General features: G+C 43.5%; 1 protein-coding gene across 1 annotated transcript in view; it reads right to left on the bottom strand.

Annotated features, from left to right (window-relative positions):
* Window positions 1-11192: 11192 nt before the first annotated feature.
* GADL1 (glutamate decarboxylase like 1) overlaps window positions 11193-20849 on the bottom strand; it is a 140899-nt gene continuing 131242 nt past the window's right edge. Inside the window, exon 15 of the mRNA XM_038772720.1 lies at window positions 11193-14188. Coding sequence (XP_038628648.1) covers window positions 14015-14188 — 174 coding nt within the window. The 3' untranslated portion in view covers window positions 11193-14014. The remainder of the gene's footprint in view (window positions 14189-20849) is intronic.

Raw genomic sequence — 20849 nt, 5'->3', positions numbered from 1 at the left:
CTGTCCCCATTTTACAGATAAGGTAACTGAGGCACAGAAAAGTGAAGTGACTCATCCAAGGTCACACAGCAGACATGTGGCAGAGTCTGGATTAGAACCCACATCCTCTGACTCTCAGGCCTGTGCTCTTTCCACTGGGCCACGCTGCTCTCCCATGCAGCAGAGACAGGGTGGTTTCCCCAAAAGAAAATTCCATCAGTCCAAGAACCAAAATCCCTACCTCCCTCCAATTTCTTCTTTATGAGTCTCACTAAACTAGAGATACAGAGTAGTTGAGAATCCCGGGATTAACAGTTACAAATTGTCCTGGGCTGCTGTGTCATGCTGTCTCTGCTTTTTAGGTTGAATGTAACTCCAGGACTGTGTCTACCCTGTGCCTCTACCGAATGCCTGTTAGTTGGCCAAATCTATAGCTTGTTGGATTTATTGTTGTTGGATTTATTTTTGAGGGCTCCAGGCAAATGAGACGTTCATGGGATCAGCCTCAAGCAAGGGAATGTGCTTCCTTTAAGTCTTGGGTGAAGATTCTAAGATCAAATTTTTCTTTTAAGTAATTATGCCCAGTCTTATTCACTGGTCACAAAGGCAACTGGCTATTTATTGATGTTTGCTGCTTCTCATTTTGTTCACTTTCTTTCTGAAATGGATTCCCTAAGAACTGCTTATCAAATTTCTAATCAGAATTTTTTTCTTTCATAATTATAGCTACATACTCAATGGAGTTGGTTCCATTACTTTTATGCCTACATAGCAATCTTTGCAGATAAAGATGGAATTATTAATTCGCACACATTACACGCTTTGCTGATCAGCCTGCACACATTTGTAATTCAATTTTGATATGCTTCCTGATCCGCACTGCATATTTAAATAACTCGGTTAATTGTCTTCACCTCCCCATCAAGCCTCCGCGACGTACTCTATAAATTGTTTGCCGTACTTTACCGATTGGACCACCTGCTTTTGTTTCTTTAAAATAACTTCGGGATTGGGCTCTCAACTGTAGCGACTAACTGGACACGACTTGGTGTCCTTCTCGACTGTGAGCCCGCTGTTGGGTAGGGACTGTCTCTATGTGTTGCCGACTTGTACTTCCCAAGTGCTTAGTACAGTGCTCTGCACACAGTAAGCGCTCAATAAATACGATTGATTGATTGGTGAAGTATCAGCCCAGAATTACTAACAGTTGAAGGCAGTGGAGAGCCTTTATGATTCAATTACTGCCGGAGAGCGACAGCCAGAAGCCAGATCTGACCGTTTGGAGGGGGAAAGAACCAGAACAGGCACAAGGAGAGTCAGGCACCCGAGCGAATGGAGCCTCACGGCCTTCGACTTTTTAACTCGATGAGTGAGGCGGTGATGGTGGCGGTTTGGTGAGTGGCTGCTGCAAGAGAAACAGCCTCACAAACCCGTTCCAAAAACCGTTCATCAAGTAAGATTTCCATTCATTCGGGAAAAATTGGCATTGGCCCCAAAGACACTTAGGCAGGCAGGCGGGCGGGAAGTTCCCCTGAGCTCCATCCCTACCCACCCCAAGCTCCTCTGACCACAAGCATCTGCCCCTTGGTGAGTACTGTCGAAGTTCTTTCACAAACCCAGAATACCATGGAGACAAAACCACAGAGAACATCGAGGCAAGAACGGATGACGTTCCTTCTTTGTGCCCGGGCCAACCTCCCTCAGCTTGCTCTTTTCCTGTCAGGCCTCGGGCACAAACAGCAGGACTTGCTTGCATGGCTGCAGCGGGAGAGTCCTCAGGTAACCACCGATGACAGGATCAGGGTGGAACCGGAGACCGGTTAGTTGCTGCAGCCATTGGCAAAGACCTATTTGTTCCATAGTTCCAGCCCAGCTCTGGCACTGGTCTCTATGACAACTACTTCGGCCTCCTCCCTCTTTCTCCCAGATCTTTTTTTAAAAAATGCAGTCATCATCCCCCATCCCCTAAGCCCACTCAATACCTACTCCTTTCCCCACTTCCAAGCACCCACTAAATTCCTGCATCTTGGGTGGGAGTGGGTAGTGGATCGGATACCTGCGGTCTCACACAACAACAGCAGAAAAGGCCAAGTTAACCGCCAACCTCCAATCATCTCTTGCTCCACATCATCATCATCAATCGTATTTATTGAGCACTTACTGTGTGCAGAGCACTGTACTAAGCGCTTGGGAAGTACAAGTACACATGTGGGAATCCCCCCTCCTTCGCGATGGTTCTGGCCACCTCCTGCACCCAAAACTGTTCACTCAAAAGGAGGAGGACCTGGGTGGATGGGAACAGGAAAAATGCATTTATAACCTCAGAGATGAGTCAACTGAACAACGGAACAGAAGAAAGGGGAACTAGCCCTCATTCCAAAGCCTATAAAAAATCAGAGAAGGCAGCAGAGGAGATCAAGAAAATTAGACAATGGTCCAAACATAATTTTAACATACATTTTGCCTCCCTTTTTGCTTATTTTCATGAACTTTCTGAAATTAATTTATTTCTCTTCTCCCCAGACCATATCCACCCAACCACCACCTCGGCATTTCATGCCTTTGTAGCAGATACGCCTTCACAATCACCCACTGCTCTTCTGTTTGCGTTGCTTTACATACTCTACTTCCACACATCCAATCTCCTATTCTCTCCTTCCACCTCTCTAATTTATTTTGAAGTCTGTCTCCCCTGTTAGATTTTAAACTCCTTGCCAGACTGAGCCCCCTTTTTCCTCTCCTCCTCCCCATCCCCACCACCCTACCTCCTTCCTCTCCCCACAGCACCTGTATATATGTTTGTACAGATTTATTACCCTATTTATTTTACTTGTACATATTTACTATTCTATTTATTTTGTTAATGATGTGCATCTAGCTTTATTTCTATTTATTTTGATGACTTGACACCTGTCCACATGTTTTGTTTTGTTGTCTTTCTCCCCCTTCTAGACTGTGAGCCCATTGTTGGGTAGGGACCGTCTCTATATGTTGCCAACTTGCACTTCCCAAGCACTTAGTACAGTGCTTTGCACACAGTAAGCGCTCAATAAATACAATTGAATGAACGAATAATATGGATGGGCTAACACTGATCATCTTTCTAATCTACTGTAGTGTCCTAAGCATTAGCACAGTGTTTCGTACACAGCGGGCTCCCAATAAATAGTATTTCTAGACTGTGAGCCCGCTGTTGGGTAGGGACCGTCTCTATATGTTGCCAACTTGTACTTCCCAAGTGCTTAGTACGGTGCTCTGCACACAGTAAGCGCTCAATAAATACTATTGAATGAATATTGCAGTGGAGAGATGGTGGTTATTCACAAATAAATTTCAGCAGAAAAGACCCAACATGTTCTCCTTCTCCCTTGGATCCGTATCCTTTAAGCACTTGATATTCACCCCAGCCTCACAGCACTTACGTACACATCCACAATTTATTGTAATGTCGTTCCCCCCTCTACACTGTCAGCTCCTTGTGGGCAGGGAACATGTCTACTGACTCTGTTACATTGTACTCTCGTGAATGCTTAATACAATGCTCTGCACAAAGGGCTCACTAATGATAATAATATAATGATATTAGTTAAGTGCTTACAATATGTCAAGCACACTACTAAGCACTGGGGTAGATACACAAGATAATCAGGTTGGACAGTCCCTGTCCCACATGGGGCTCACAGTCTTAATCCCCTTTTCCGGATCAGGTCACAGACACAGAGAAGTTTAGTGATTTTGCCCAAGGTCACACAGCAAACAACTGGCGAAGCCAGGCTTTGCACACAGTAACCACTCGAAAATACGATCAAATGAACACAGGTTCTCTGATTCCCAGGCCTAAACTCTCTCTACTAGACCTCATTGCTTCTCTATATGATTGATTGATTGTTTAGGTTTAACCGCTAAAGATACAGTTGAGTCAAGAACACGGGGACTAGCAGTTACAAGCTTTCCCTGCGCTGCTGAGTGAAGTTGTCTCCGTTCCCGAGGGTGAACATAAATCCAGGACAGGCTTTCACCGGTTTGACATGGTGATGCCATCACTGTCGGTATCAGAACTGGGAAAGCAATCCCAGAAATGAAAGGGAAGAACGGAAAGGGACTAAACAAAGAACTGAAAGAGAATTTGCAGATGAGTGAAATTCTCCCCACTCCGATGCAAAGGGGCTTAACACTGCAAGCTCCAGACACAAGGTGATTTAGCAATTCAGTTTTTAGTGGGGCTTCATTGTGTTCGGTGGTAGGTCACGGAGATTGCATCCTAAACACGAAAATTACTTCCTTCTGTGGCTTTCTCTCATGACAACATTTTCATTTTCTTAATCTAGTTCTAGCTGTGCAAATTTCCTTGTTTTGCTTTTAAAGTAATTTCTGGTTGATTATTATGTATTTACATAATAAGTGTAATCACTTCTAATTACCTATTTGATGTAAAAATGTGTAATTGAGGATGGCTGCATTGAGTTGTCTGTGGGTGTATTTTTTTTTAAGTCTCCACCTGGTTTCCCTTCCATCAGACATTTTTCATGGGTTATACATGCAATTAAATTCTTTCAACACATAATCACATCAAACTCTTTTTGCAAGCATCATGCAAAAGAGTTTCTTGTCTTCAGAGCCAAAGAGCTCCAGGATTTTTGAGTTTTCCAGAAATATTTCAAATGCTCAGAAACACCCTGGTCCTTGTTGGATCGGTACGCCCAAACTCAAGCTAGAGAGTTAGTCTGAATTTGGGGAAAATCTCAAAAGCAAAGGAGGACACGAGAGGAGTAAGGGCTGAGCTGGGAGAAATTAATTTAAATTTTTGTGAAAATGGTGGAGAATAATGATAGCGATATCCGGGACCTCCGAGAATGGAAAAGAAGATTTAGAGACTGGTGCATCTGAATGAGGTGAAAATTGGGAAATGGACAAAGCTATCAAAAAATGGGAATTATTTAGTAAGACTACCACCTCCACCATCAGGTAAGAATAACAAAGTTGGGAAGCAGCATGGCTAATGGAAAGAGCACTAGCTTAAGAATCAGAGGACCCGGGTTTTAACCCTGGCTCTATCACTTGTCCGCTGTGTGACCTTGGCCAACTCACTTAACTTCTGTGCTTTCGTTACCTCATCTGTTAAATGGGGATTAAAACTATAAACTCATGTCCTACGTTAATTTGTATCTACCCCAGCTCATATCTGCAGTGCCTGGCACATAGTAAGCACTTCACACACAAGAAGAAGTTCTTGGAAAGTTCTGGAAACCAGGAAAATGAATAAAAATGCCCCATGCATACCTAAGTGTGAAAACATAAAATCAATCAATCAAATTTACCATACTAAGCGCTTAGGAGAGTACAATGGAACAGAGTTGGTAGACATGTTCCCTTCCTATAATCACCTCAGGAATCACATCAATATCAATGTCAAAATAACAGCAAAGGACTTGTTAGAAAATAGTTCAAAAGACTAAATGGAATTGTTTAATCCAGTCAAATTTTATGGATATCAAATGTGACAATGATTATCAGTGCTATTTATTGAGCACTTACTGTGCACTTGGGAAAGTATAATAGGACAGAGTTGGTAGGCATGCTCCCTGCCCACAACAAGCTAGTACATATTTTTGAGGTGGACATATTTTTCTACAAAGAGGAAGGTGTTAGCATAATCGTCTATATCCTTAAGAATTGAGAAACCAGCAGAAAGTACTGCAGAGATCAAAAAGCATCCTACTACCTGATTGCCTAATAATTTAAGTGCTTACTACGTGTACTAAGCGCAAGCAAATCAGGTTGGACACAGTTCCTGTCCCACAAGCGGCTCACAATCTCAAACCCCACTTCACAGAGAAGTGAAGTGACTTGACTAAGGTCACACAGTAGACTAGTGGCAGAGCCAGGATTAAAATCCATGACCTTCTGACTCTCAGGACCGTGAGAGTCACTATGCACTATCCACTATGCACTATGCACTATCCACTATGCCACGCCGCTTTTCTGGAGAGAGAAGGGCAGGTTCTTTATCCACTGGAGAAAGATAGGGCTGGTTTCACTTGAAAAGTTTGGGATGTCAGAGCAATTTCCACTTGATCCCCTACATCTCACACCAGGGCAGCATCCCATCTTCCCCTGCCACCACGGTGACTCTTGGGCTGTGGAACCCTTCCTAGCGATGAAGTACTACCAGGGAGAGGAGAAACCTCAACCCAGACATTCACTGGCTGAGGAAGGTCCTCATCCCAGAATTTCCCTGGCTGAGGTATCACTGGTTCACAGGCTGAAATCCCCACTGAGGGACAAGTGGCAGGATACGATTTATTTAAATCAATGCGTTTTTTTCTACTCAAATTTCATAAACAGTTCGTTTGTTTTCCAAACCTGCAGGCTGGAAAGGTTGGAAGAAATATTCAGATAGATATCTAGGACTTTTAAGACATTCATATAGAGCCACCCTAATAGATAAAATATCCCAGGGCCTCTCTCTATCAAACAGGTTATAGTCAGTCAATCAGTGAACATTTACTGCAGGCAGAACACTGCACTAAGTGCTTGGGAAGAGTAGAGTATAACAGAGTTGGTAGACATGTTTCCTGTCTGCAAGGAGCTACAGGGATGAGGGCCACCGCAAGATGACTAGACTGGCATGGGGGTGGGGAGATGGGGGCAGACTAATGCAATATTAATCCAATATTAAAGAACAATAAGCAATGTGAAAGCCTCTTGGTCTGCCCTTTGGCACCCAGCTAGCTTCAGTGGCCTGTGAAAGAGTTAAGGGTGGCCCCGTGGGGCAGTTCTGTTCTCAGGGCTCTCACTATCAATCAATCCATCAGATTTACTGAGCACTTACTGTGTGCAGAAATCTATTCCAAGTGCTTGGAAGAGTACAGAGTTGGTAGACACGTTCCCCGTCCACAACAAGCTTACAGTCTAAAGGGAGAGACAGACGTTAATATAAATTAGATATGTGCATACACCCTGTGGGCCTCAGGGTGGGGGTGAATAAAGGGTGCAAATCCAAGTACAAGGGTGGCGCAGATGGGAGTGAGAAGTGGAAATGAGGGCTTAGGTGGGGAAGGCCTCTTGGAGGAAATGTGAAATCTCAGATATGAAAACGGAGGGAGCTCCAGGATAGAGGAAGGATGTGGGTGAGGGGTCAGAGGCGAGATGCAGCTACGGTGAGCAGGTTGGCATTAGAAGACTGGGTTGAAGTAGGAAATCAGAGAGGTAAGGTAGAAGGGGCCAAAGTGATTGAGTGCTTTAAAGCCTACGGTATTGAGTTTCTGTTTGATGCGGAGGTGGATGGGCAGCCATTGGAGGTTCTTGAGGAATGAGGAAACATGGACTGAAAATGATTTGGGCAGCAGAGTCAAGTATGGACTAGAGTCGGGAGACACAGGAGTCAGGGAAATCTGCAAGGATGCAGTAATTAACAATAATAATAATTACACTGATACTTATTAGCTGCTTGCTATGTGCCAAGCACTGTATTAAGAGCTGGCGTAGGTACAAGATAATCAGGTCGCACATGGGGCTCACAGACCGGTATTTAACCCCCATTTTGCATATGAGGGAACTGTGTCACAGAGAGATTAAGTCATTTGCCCAAGATCACACATTAGACAAGTGGCTGAGTCAGGAATTTAAATCCCTCTGGCTTCCAGGCCTATGTTCTTTCCATTAGGCCATGCTGCTTCTCAGTAATACAATAAGTAAGGAGGTACAGGATAAGTGCTTGGATAAAAGTGGTAGCAGTTTGGTTGGAGAGGAAAAAGTTGAGTTTAGTGATGTTGTGAAGGTTGAACTGACAAGATTTGATTGAATACTGAGTGAGAGAGATGAGTCAAGGATAATGCCAAGGTTATGGGATTGTGAGACAGGACAGATGATGTTGCTGTCTATAGTGATAGGAAAGTCAAAAGGAGGGCAGGGTTTGATTTGGAAGATGAAGAGCTCTGATTTGGACATGTTAATTTAGTGGGACATCCAAGTAGAGAGGTCCTGAAGGCAGTAAGAAGTATGAGACTGCAGAGAAGGAGAGAGATCAGACCTGGACATGTAGATTTGGGAATCATTCGCATAGGGATGGCAATTGAACCCCTTGGGAACAAGTGAGTTCTCCAAGGGAATGGGCGTAGATGGAGAATAGAAGGGGACCTAGAACTGAGCATTGAGGGACTTTCACAACTAGGGGGTGGGAGGCAGAGGAGGAGCCTCCTAAGACTGAGAATGAGTGGCTGGAAAGATAGAAGGGAGAACCAGGAGAGGACAGCGCCAGTGACGCCAAGGTTGGATTAGGTTTCCAGGAGAAGGAGAGGGGTGGTCCCCAATGTCAGAGGCGACTGAGAGGTCGAGGAGGACTAGGACGGAGTAGAGGCCATTGGATTTGGCATTCATTCATTCATTCAATCGTATTTATTGAGTGCTTACTGTGTGCAGAGCACTGTACTAAGCGCTTGCAAGAAGGAGATCATTGGCGACCTTCGAAAGAGCTGTTTTGGTGGACTGAAGAAGCCAGATTGGAAGGGGTTAAGGAAAGAACTGGAGGAGAGGTAGTGAAAGGAGCAGGTGTAGGAAACTCATTCAGGGAGTATGGAGAGGAATGAATGGCAGGAGGGAGATGGGGTGAATACCGGAGGGAATCATGGGGTCAAAGGAGTGGTTTTTCGGAACAGGGGATACATGAACATTAAAATATGGAAGTTTACGATTTCCTTAACAGGATGAAAACAGCCATTAAAGATAGGTTTACGGCTTGCTAAAAATTGTCCTTCATTGGCAGAGTGGGTCCACTAGCATGTAGCTTCAAATGGACGGACCCACCGCAGCCATGAACAATGCCGTGCTCTTGGACAAAGTCACACTGGATATAAAGCTGGAGACCTGTACGGAATAATGGAATGGGCTACAAGACACCCAGGCAATTTTTTCCTCCTTCTGAGGAAGCAGAAGTCGGGGGCTCAAGGAGACCGAGCCCATGGCTGCCACTCAGAAGCTGCCGCTTCCCTTGTGACTCAAATTTTCCAGTTTTTGCTACAGTGAATGACTCTCTGGCCCATGGGGCCACTACTCACGCGGTGCCTGGGCTATATCTGGGCAATTGAAACTTGTCATCACTAAGGACTTGCCCAGGGATCAAGAATACAGCCACGCAGTTAGACTGCAGTAAAAACAGGCAAATCAGCCTCCTAGCTGACCACCCTCCCTCTCTGATTCTCCCCTCTCCAGTCTATACTTCACTCTATTGCCCAGATAGTTTTTCTGAAAAACCACTCAATCCATATCTCCCCACCTCTAAAAAGTCTCCAGGCTTCAGGCCTGATTATAATAATAATAATGGCATTTATCAAGCACTTACTATGTGCAAAGCACTGTTCAAGTGGTGAGGGGGTTACAAGGTGATCAGGTTGTCCCACAGGGGGCTCACAGTCTTAATCCCCATTTTACAGACGAGGTAACTGAGGTACAGAAAAGTTAAGTGACTTGCCCAAAGTCACACAGCTGACAATTGGCAGAGCCGGGATTTGAACCCATGACCTCTGACTCCAAAGCCTGGGCTCTTTCCACTGAGCCACGCCGCTTCTCCGTCTAACTCCACATCAAACAGAAACTCCTTACCATAATCTTTAAGCACGCAATCAGGTCTCTCCCTCCTCTTTTACCCTTTTAATCTCCTCCTACAACCCAGTCCACACACTTCACTTCTCTAATACCAACCTACTCCATCTCATCTATCTTGCCACCAACCTGCTCTCTCTTTCCCACCTCAGACTACTTGTCTGTGTTATCTCCAAGGCCTGGAATTTCCTTCCCCTTCATAGCCGACACACCACCACTCTCCCCACCTTCAAAGCCCTCTTAAAGTCCTATCTCCTCCCAAAGGCCTTCCCTAAATTCTCATTTCCCCTACTCTCGTACTCCCTTCTGTATCCCCTAAGAACTTGGTTAGAACCTGCTAATACCTTAATAGTTACCCCACCCTCAAAACACTTGATATTCACCCCACCCCCAGCCCCAGAGCACTCATATCCTTACACTCTATTTCTCCTATCTTTAATTTATTTATTGCTGGCACTCCTCTAGACTGTAAACTTCTTGTGGGCAGGGATCATGGGTTTATCAACTCGACGTATCACACTTTCCCAAGCATTTAATACAGTGCTCTGCACGCAGGAAGCGCTCAAAACCACTGATTGATAGTATGGCCAAGCAGGTTCAAGTCAGCTACCAAAAAGAAAACAGATGAACAGCAATGGTTATCAGACTTTTTTTAAACCCCAAAGTCATTTGTACAAAATTACATAATTCTAAATGATGATAGAAGAAACTCAGTTTTTCTTTTCAAATACAAAAGCTAAATATGGGTCTGAGCCCATATTCCCCTTGTATATTGAAGACTATCACTTAGTATTTGATGCCTCCCACGCTCATGACTATTTTACATTCCAAATTGTCTATTTGTTACTTGGGACCTCTGTAAACTGTAGTAGTCTGCCATTCAGGGATTGTCCAAATCCTGAAGCTCTGTGTAGGATTGGAAAAATCCGTAATATGAGATTAAATAAGGTTTTCTTCAGCTCTCAATAGAACCACCCTTATAAGCAGCTGTTTTTCTGTCCCCATTTTTGTTACTGCATTTGTTTTTCTTAGACTGTGAGGACGGAGCTACATAGAGGAAGAGATACAAAATACCCACCCACCTGATAAAATTTCCATTCTTTAACAGGCTGTGCAACACATGTGAGCTCTGTACCGCAAAATGATATTCCTTCTCTTTTTAAAACCCATTTCAGATCCTAGATAATAGTACATTAAAAAACATTGTTATGAACCAAAGGCCAGTGCAGGACTCTAAACAATGCAATAATGAGACAGACAATTTCTGAAAGGAAAGCTGAAGGTGACACCCTGAAAGATATGGATTTCCAATTGAAAGAGATTGGAGGTGGTGATTCATTCACTTAGAACTGAAAGAGGTAATTATTTTGACTTTAAACTTATTTTCAATTTGCCAATTTGCCCATTTGAATAGGAGATTGATCCTCCTCCTGGCTTGGGAAAGCTGTCACTGTCCCCCCCCACCTCTAAACCTCTCCCCACAATTGGAAGACTCCTGATTGTTCTTTAATAAAGGGCACCGCAGCAACTGACGCCTCACAGTTGGACAGTCTCCCGAGGAACATGTGTGCTGGACTAACAAAGACTCCACAAAAGACAAAACACACACCTGGTTGCTTCCTAACTTACTTTCCAGTTTTATTCAAAGCATCCACCACAAAACAGCAAGCTACCTTTAATGCCAATCATATTAAAATGTCAGTCCAATTTCAAAGCAGAATCATTCCAGGATGGAGGGGTTTCAGTCAATAAATAGTACACACAAGAGTTAATAAAGTTACCTAAAGGATTTAAGCTGTCACATTAATTTTCACATACAGAAAGCTTACACAGTGCAGATATGAATTTCAGAAGCATTTTGAGCCAACATTTCAAAAAGGACAGGTTTGGCTTTCAGTGGGGGAAAAAAATAAAATCCCATATTGCTAGTGGTTCTGAATTAGAGCTGTAGTGTTTTAGAAAACAAAAGAATTGGTGAAAGAACTTTCACCACCCTGAAAGGGTGGAAATACAAGATGGCCATAGCTTGCTCAAATTATCATAGAGCCTGATGACAGATTCACCCTAAATGGAAAAAACAGAAATTGCTAGACTCTCAAAACCCAAAAGAAACTGCTGAGTTCCATGGTACCTAACTTAAGAAGAGGAAATAGAAAATGATAAATTAACTCCTTAAGCACTTTTGCCCTTCAGTGCAGAATGGTGGAAAGCAATCGACAAATGGATAATAGAAATGCATTTCTCATAGTGGTCGATGTATCTCGAGAACTTACCTGAAAAACCACGAACCGCAATGCCAAATCCCATCTACTGCTTAGATGGACAAACTCCTCTCTCAGAAACACAAAACCTGGTTCAAAGATAGCTTCCACTTCCAGGAAAGATCAAGGTAAAAACCTTACCATTTCTGGGATGTGCCCCCGACCCTTGTCCTCTGATCAAAATAAGTAATTCAACATTCCACATAGTATTCTGAAGCTTGGAAAAGGGAATGTTGTACAACAGTGGCTACACACACAAAATGAAGACAGAAGAGCATTACATTTTAAGACAATTGTTGGTAATACAGAGAGTTGAAATGGAAAATGCCATATTGGTCATTGCTATCTTGATTCTAGTACAGTCAGTTCACCTATACTGCAGTAGCTCATTATACAATTTGGATGATGATAATGGGGCCTCCTTCGGGAATGATAAATGACCCTCCAGCCTGAGACCTCAGGACCAAGAACCTGTAAGCCCAGTGTGGGCAGAGGTTGTCTTTCTTTAAGTTCGCCCCATGCTGCATGTCTGTTCAGACGGAATACAACCTACAAGTCGGCCCAGGTAGGTGCGGTGGAAGAAGAAATGGTTGTGGGCATGTGTGGGTTATTGTGGAAGGTGTGTGAGAGTTCCTTAATACAAGGTTTTTTTAGGAACACCACTATCACATTGCAGGAGAACTGACTGTACAAACCAAAAAAAACCAAAAAAACACCCTTCTAAGTAAGTTTCACAGTTAGTAGCTATTTAGGAAAACAATCAATTACATAGCATATATTTTCATCTCTCACTCAGTCCCCAAACAAACACTACCCAAAGAGTCTGGCGGTCTGAAATATCTGATTTCTCTAAAAGAGGTGCTTAGGGAGGTACAAGGATCCTTTCACTAAAGGGAACCTTAATGGATCAACAGAGTTAAGACATCTCCCTAGGCAACCAACTAATACTAGGGTGTGACAGATACTGGAGAGAACAGAGCCAAAGGAAAAAGAACTGGAGGGAAAATTCTCAGGGAGAATCTAAGACTCTTAAGAAAATAAAAGGATGACAAAATTTGTTCAAATACCTTCTTTACTGGATGAAAGCCAATTACTGACTTTATTTTAGAACTCCTGTACAACCAACAGGATGCCTTGTCTTATAGGTGAATTTTAATTTGGAAAGCCTATGTGGGGCCCACTCGCTTCTTTCTACCTGGAGCCCTTAAAAGGAGAATCTGTGATCAGCATAGGGGTAGAACAGACTAATCACGTTTCTCTATCCCTTTAGGTCAGTGAGAGTTCAAAGCCCAAAGAGTCTCTCCCAAAACATAGAACAGGACCCAAAATCAGGATTGCAGGCATGCAGAGAGGTGTGGAGGGGTTGGGGGGACAGCTTGCGAGGGAACATGGGCTGTTCAAAATCAGGATTGCAGCCATACAGAGAGGGGAAGGGGTAGCGGTTACTTGGAAATGAATGAAAAAACCCACAATATTAAATAGCCTGAGTTGCTTTTCCCTTCTCTTCCTTTTCATTCCTCTGTGGGAAAGCCAGAACGGCCCAGCACAGTATTTAATTCCAATCATTTATCACAATCAGCCTCATCGACAACCATCTCTTTGAAATAAATATCTTTTATCACTGCTTTTTAAAAAATATCTTTCACTAGTGCCTAAAGCCTCTAAACTTTCACGCTACATCTCCCCTTTTCAGACACCAATCTGTGGGGTTCAGAAGGAGGGGGAGACTTTGGGTGGGAGAACTTCACCCTGGGTATCCAGCCATTCTGCTGCCTCGCTAAGACAGGTGCATGCTGTAGACAAAGGCTTCTTCTCTGCAAGAGCCACACAACGCCTACTAGCCTGCATCCCTAGGGAGACACTGCCAACTGGGCCACCTCCAAAGTTTAGCCTTCTGGGAAAGGACATGGGGTTCCCGGGGGGGTCGCTTCTACTAGGACTAAGAGGGGGCAGAATTTCCATTCCAGCCAAACCATCCCTTCCCTCCCCTCAGCTTCAGAGACCCCTTGGGACGTCTTCAGGGCTCATTCTAATTATCTCTGTGTCAGATGGTATGGTGGGGCGGTATTCTACTCAGCATCTAAGGATTTTAAATATGCAACAGCTACAGACGTTCTTGATCTGTAAACATTATACTTCCGGGAGCCCCCTCTGTGAGGGCTCTGCGGCCACGGCTACATGTCCCTGCCGAGTAGGTCAATCTCGTCCAGGAGGAAGTCCATATCCTCGCGGCTCACCTGGGGGCTGATGACCACCTGACGGAAGAAGTTGACTTTGCCACGGTGGGGTTGGTAGCTCAGCATCATGCTGCCCTTCCTCATCATTCTCTCTTTAATGGCTGGAGCCACCTGGGGTTGGGGGGGTGGAGGGGGAGGGAGCAAAAGGAGGAGATGATTAAAAAACAATAAAAATAATAATTAAAAGGGTCTTACCGGGCTTCTGGCTCCTCTGGAAAATGGAAACCATTCTCCCATGGCCCACAATGGATGGCAAAGGGCCAACAGACAGACTTAGCCCAGCAATGGGAAAGAATCCAGATCTTTAGCAAAGCCCAACCTGGACTTTGACTGTAACATCAAACATCAGCCTGAGGATTTTTCACAGCCTTTACCCAGGCTCAACCAAGTTGGATTAGATCCGGTGAAGGAGGAAGAGGAACTGCTCTTATTGGCTGCTGGGAGCATATCTAATATCCTTGAAGCAGCAAGGTAGGAAGAACATCTGTCTGTTTTATTTCATTTTTACCACAGACAGCAACAACCGCCTTATTTTAATTAACCAGACACTCGGAGATCCATGACTAATCACGTTACTCCATCTAGGCATCCATCAATCCAGGAAACTGCCCCATGCTCACCCATTCTGAATGGTGGCTACGTGAAATGGCTTGCCAGAGGTGAATCACTTTTAAAGATTTTAACAGAATTATTTCAACCCTAGGGAAGAAGCCTCCTGTCCTTTACTGTCTTCAGGGCATTCACTGCCTGATAGTTTCTGGAACAAACAGAACCATCACCTGCCTTTGGTTCCTATGAACTATTCATTCATTTTTGAGTAAGGGAGCAAGTAACACAAGGAAGTAAATAAGGTCTGCAAAAGAAGAACAATGTAGGTGCCAGATTTAGTTTAATTTTTTTATTTCTGCCCGGAATGTATGCAATCAGTGTCTTACCAGATGACCTACACGTTCTTCATTTTGATCTAAACATTTTGTGATTCCTTGATGCAGTTTCCACAGCGCCTTTCCTGTCACCACATCAGCTTTGTTGTGGATGCTCTAAATGTCTTTGGCTTAAAGTCAATTTTGGATTCTAAGCAGGCATGTTCCTTGGCTCCAGTCAAATTTGCTCCTGCCTATTCCTGTTTTTCTTCTCAATAAGCCTATCTTTTCATAGCACTTTCTCCTTGTACCCCGAAAGTCCTAGGATTTTAATTACAGTCCACAGTATGCCCAAAATATGAAACAAGGGGCCTGATCATAATGAATATTGTCAGGTCTGTCAATCTTGCCAGAACTTTTACTCCCACATATTAATTTAAACAAAAAAGAAAGGGGTGTAAGCTGAGAAATTGGATAAAAACAGAGAGTGGGAGAAAAGGGGAAAAAAGGATAGCAAAAGGGAGGAAAGTGAAAAGCGACAAAATGTGAAGATGAAAATTTAAAGTATCAATGATTCCGAGCCTCCCTTCAGGACAGGGAATGAGTGTTCCCTGTGGTTGTTGGTGAAAAGCCTCATTTGTCCTCTTCCAGATTCTCACCTATGCTTCTGCCTCAGCTAGGTTTCCATAATAATAATAATAATAATAATAATGATGATAATAATAAACTGTGGCATTTATTAAGACCTTACTATGAACTGAGAACTGTACTAAGTCCTGGGGTAGAGGACATCTGCTGTCCCTGCTAGGTTGTAAATTCCTTGAGGATACACACAAATGTTATGTTATTGACTGATTATGGCAGCAGCCTTTCATTCATTCATTCATTCATTCATTCATTCATTTAATCGTATTTAGTGAGTGCTTACTGTGTGCAGAGCACTGTACTAAGTGCTTGGAAAGTACAATTTGGCAACAGATAGAGACATCCCTACCCAACAATGGGCTCACAGTCTAGCAGGGGGAGACAGACAACAAAACAAAAGAAATAGATAAACATCAATAGCACCATTATAGATAAATTGAATTATAGATACATACACATCATTAAAAAAATAAATAGAATAATAAATACAGCACTGTGGGGCAGGGAAGGGGGTACAGTAGAGGGAGGGAGTAGAGGTGATGGGGAGGGGAGGAGGAGCAGAGGAAAAAGGGGACTCAGTCTGGGAAAGCCTCCTGGAGGAGGTGAGCTCTCAAAAGGGCTTTATAGGGGGGAAGAGAGCCTTTCCATTGAGAAAGAACCTGGGTAAAGCTCCTGTCCCTCCTTAAGTGTAAAGACCATACCTTATTTAACCCCCCTAAGCTTCTGGTTTCAGTCTATCAGAAAGAATACACTTGGTTATACTGAAGATCATTTTGCATAACAGTAGACTAAAGTTCAATTCATAGGATCAGAAACCACCTCAAGAGGTCATCCAGGCAATTTTTCTCTCTAAAATTAAAGATGAAATGTGATCATCGTGGGAACTACCTCCTTTTGTAACATATTCTAAAAAGTTGATAAATTGCTTTGAGGGTTTTTCATGGTATTTGTTAAGCCCTTCTGTGTCAAGCACTGTTCTGAGCCCTGGGGTAGATATAAGTTAATCAGGTAAGACAATCTAAGTAGAAGTAGTGTGACCTAGTGGAAAGAGCATGGGCTTAATCCCAGTTCTAATCTGTACCTCAGTTACCTCATCCGTAAAATGGGGATTAAGACAGTGAGTCCCATGTGGGACATGGGCTGTGTCCAACCTGATTATCTTGTATCTACCCCAGTGCTTAGTACAGTGCTTGGCATATAGTAAGTGCTTAATGAATACCATTAAAAAAAGAGCGAGAACAGGTATTGAATTCTCATTTTCTAGTTGAAGAAACTGAGGCACAGAGAAGTTAAGTGACTTGCCCAAGGTCACAAAGCAAGCAAGTGGCAGAGCCAGGAGTAGAACACAGGTCCTCTGAATTGTAGACCTGTGCTTTTTCCACTGGGCCATGCTGCTTTTCCCGTAAAAACATATTGGGTATGTACAGGTAAGCATAAAATCTCACATCATAGGCACATTATTTCTAGTATCAGGCAATAGAAACAGAAATAAAAAAACAGAGAAAGCACTGTCCCAGGTATGCCAAGATGACACTACAGATGGTGGGATCCTATTCACACATGCTGGTGCAGATGAAAAGACCTCTGAGCAACTGACACTCGGTTCCACACTGTAGCGATTTAAGTGGCACTGATATGTTGCCACACAACACCTGTCACTCTCTTAGCATCTGCCTCTTAGGATCCTGATTTCCCCAAAGTCCCTGCTCGAAGACAGCAACCTCCCTCCTGATTACCGCACTCCGAGTGGCTGGTCCATTGAGACGGCCTCCCAAAAGTTCACTTCTGGACCGCGGGGCTTGTGATTGAGCTTCTCAACAGCTTTAAAGAGTCTGTTGGGCCTGCATTCTGGGGACCGGTACCATCCCAATCAGGGGAAGAACCCAAAGAAGGCAGGCAAGGCCGGCTCACTTACCAGGAGCCATGGTCTAAAAAGATGAGGTGGGCCTGAAGCTTAGACACCCCTAGAGGGAAGTCAACAACTAGAGTATAATTCAAATTCTGAAAATAAGGACAAAGCGATCCATTTAGCGTGGCAGTCTACCCTCGTCCATTCCTTTCATATGTTCCACCCAGGGCTGCAAAGAGCATTGCCTTAACATTAGTGAACTGACTGAAAGCAGAATCCCTTATTGCTGCCCTGCCATTTAATTATGACTAGGGTTCAAAGTTAGTCAATCGTATTTATTGAGTGCTTACTGTGTGCAGATCACTGTACTAAACGCTTAGGAGGGTATACAATTTAATAATACAAATGCATTCGTTATTGAAGGCACATCTCCTCCAAGAAGCCTCCCCTCTCCTCTTCTTTAACTCCCTTCTGCACTGCTGTTACTTACTACTTTATTCATCCTCCCTCGCATCGCCATAACACGTATGTAGATAGCCGTATATATTTGTAATTTATTTATTTATATTAATATCTCTCTCCCACTTTAGACTGTGAGCTCGTTGTGGGCAGGAATGTGTCTGTTCATTGGTATACTGTACTCTCCCAAGTGCTTAGTACAGTGCTTTGCACACAGTAAGTGCTCAATAAATATGATTAAATGAATGAATGAACATTCCCTGTCCACAACCAGCTTTGATGTGGATGAAACTTCTCAAAAAGCCAGAAATGCTTTTACTGGTAGGTACAGGTCTCCCAGTGAGCTAGAAAGTTTGAGGTTGCCCTCACAGCTCTCTAGCCCTTCAGTTCAGCGTGAAGCTACTCAGGCACCAAATGACACACTAGCCTATTAAGCTTTATTCTTTAAGTATCCTTGTAGCGCTAAACAGATGCATGTGCCTCGTAGCTGTGAGAGCTCACGTAGACCAAACATGTCTGGCCTGTAATGACCACAGATTTCTAACTGACATCTTGGCATTGCTCCCTGAATTCTAGTCGACCTGTTGTGCTCCAACAGTCATTTCTGCTTTGCTGTATTTGGGCCTTAGATCTCCTTCTGGGGTCAAATTCGGTTCAGTGGAAAGAGTCCGGGCTTTGGAGTCAGAGGTCATGGGTTCAAATCCCCACTCCACCAACTGTCAGCTGTGTGACTTTGCACAAGTCACTTAACTTCTCTGTGCCTCAGTAACCGCATCTGTAAAATGGGGATTAAAACTGTGACCCCCCCGTGGGACACCTGATCACCCTGTAACCTCCCCAGCACTTAGAACAGTGCTTTGCACTTAGTAAGCACTTAACAAATACCAAAAAAAAAAATAAAAGAGTTCATGGTAATTTTAGTAGTCCCTTGGAAATCACATGAACACTCCCCTTAGACTGTAAGCTCATTATAGGCAAGGAATGTGTCTGCTAATTATGTTCTATTGTACACTCCTAAGCACTGAGTATAGTGCTCTGCACATAGTAAGTGCTTGATAAATACCACTGATTGATTTTGTTTTGTTTACAGTCTCAGCCAATCCTATTTATTAAGCACTTATTTGTGTGCACAGCACTGTACTAAATGCTTGGGAGCGTTCAATATAACAGACACATTCCCTGCCCACAATGAGCTTACAGTCTCGCCTAGCTGTGATCGGCTGGACCCACACTCATGGCCGGGGGAAGCCACCCTGGCCCTGGCCTCTGATACCTGCTGTCTCTTTGGTCACCTCAATCATATTTATTAAGCACTTACTGTGTGCAGAGCACTGTACTAAGCACTTGGGAGAGTACAATATAACAGAGTTGGTGGATACGCTCCCTGGGCCTCACGAGCCTACTGTCTACAGAGTCCAGACTCAGTCCTGCCTCTTGTTTGATTTCTCTAATCAACTCCCTCTTTATCTAGATGAGGGCGAGGTCACACAAGGACAATTCTGGGTTTGGAACTGTCCCACATGGCACTGGATCACAATTTTCTTGGCATGCCATGACTGTTTGTGAATCTTCCTGAGCTCGGTCCACATATCCTCTACGCCATGTTAAGAGGAGAAACTGCAACATATCGTGATCCATTTCTCACTTGGCCATTAGACTATGCACACTCCGCTCCTCTGGTGCCAGCTCACTCACTATGCCTTGATTTTGTCTATCTTGCCACCGGCCTCTCTCCCACATCCTCCCCCTAGCCTGGCACACACTCCCCCTCCATATACGCCAGACCATCACTCTCTCCATCTTCAAGGCACAATTAAGATCAACATCTTCTCCATGAGGCCTTCCCTGATTAAGCCCTCTTTTCCCTGGCTCGTTTTCCCTTCTGCATTGTCCATACACTTGGATCTGAGACATTTGGACATTTGATATTTGCTCGACTCTCAACCCCACAGCTCTTATGTACATATCTTTAATAGGAATAAATAATTGACAACAAATAATTTAATGTCTGTCTCCCCCTTAGACTCTATGGGCAGGGAAGGTTTCTACTAATTCTCTTGTATTGTACTCTCACAAGCACTTGGAACAGTATTTTGCTCGTAGAAAGCACTCAATAAATACCACTGATTGATTGACTGACTATAAGTTCCTTGAGGGCAAAGACTGTGTCTACCTCCTTATGGTACTCTCCCAAGAACTTACTACAGTGATGTGAACACAGAAAGAGTTTAATAACAGAGGTTTGTTAATCACTTCATTCTTGAAGTGACATTCTGCCACACCCATTATCTTGAAATAGGCAGACCATATTATTAATCATATTTATTGAGCGCTTGCTGTGTGCAAAGCACTGTACTAAGCTCTTGGAAGAGTACAATATCTTGGCAAAGTGCCCATCTGCTGGTCCCAAACATTCTGGATGTCAAGACTCTGTTCTCAAAAAGGTCTATTGGCACAGAACAAGATGTAGGTATCTTCATTCTACAGGAGTTTGTCATTGAGTTAATGCAATAAAATTGACCACTACAGGAAAAAATTAAATGCCTTTCCTTCTCCTATAAAACTATTTTCTTATTAAAATAAAACCTCAGGAGCCGGTTCGTATTTCGCAGCTTGGTTCTTTTTTGCTGACAATCGCTCAGAGATGATTGTAATTCTACCAGAAGGAAGATTCACGAGCGGAAGGAATATGTGCACAAACGAAATGCAAGCATCAAGATCCAACTCCTAAGTGGAGCATGCATACAGAAAGCAATTTGATAGGAAGGAGATTGCTTTCCACCTCCCCAATTACCTTACTACTGGTTTTACTTCAAATTGTAAATCAAATTCTTTGTTTTGTACTTGAGTGGACCAGTGTCTGCATTTTACGTAGAAAACATTCCTGGTACCTCAAATTGGTTGCTCAGCATTCTCACCGGCACATTTCCATTGGATTATTGCTTATAAAATTTGT

This window comes from Tachyglossus aculeatus, chromosome 2 (assembly GCF_015852505.1).
Source record: "Tachyglossus aculeatus isolate mTacAcu1 chromosome 2, mTacAcu1.pri, whole genome shotgun sequence".
Taxonomy (NCBI): domain Eukaryota; kingdom Metazoa; phylum Chordata; class Mammalia; order Monotremata; family Tachyglossidae; genus Tachyglossus; species Tachyglossus aculeatus.
This window is presented reverse-complemented; position numbering and strand designations above follow the sequence as displayed.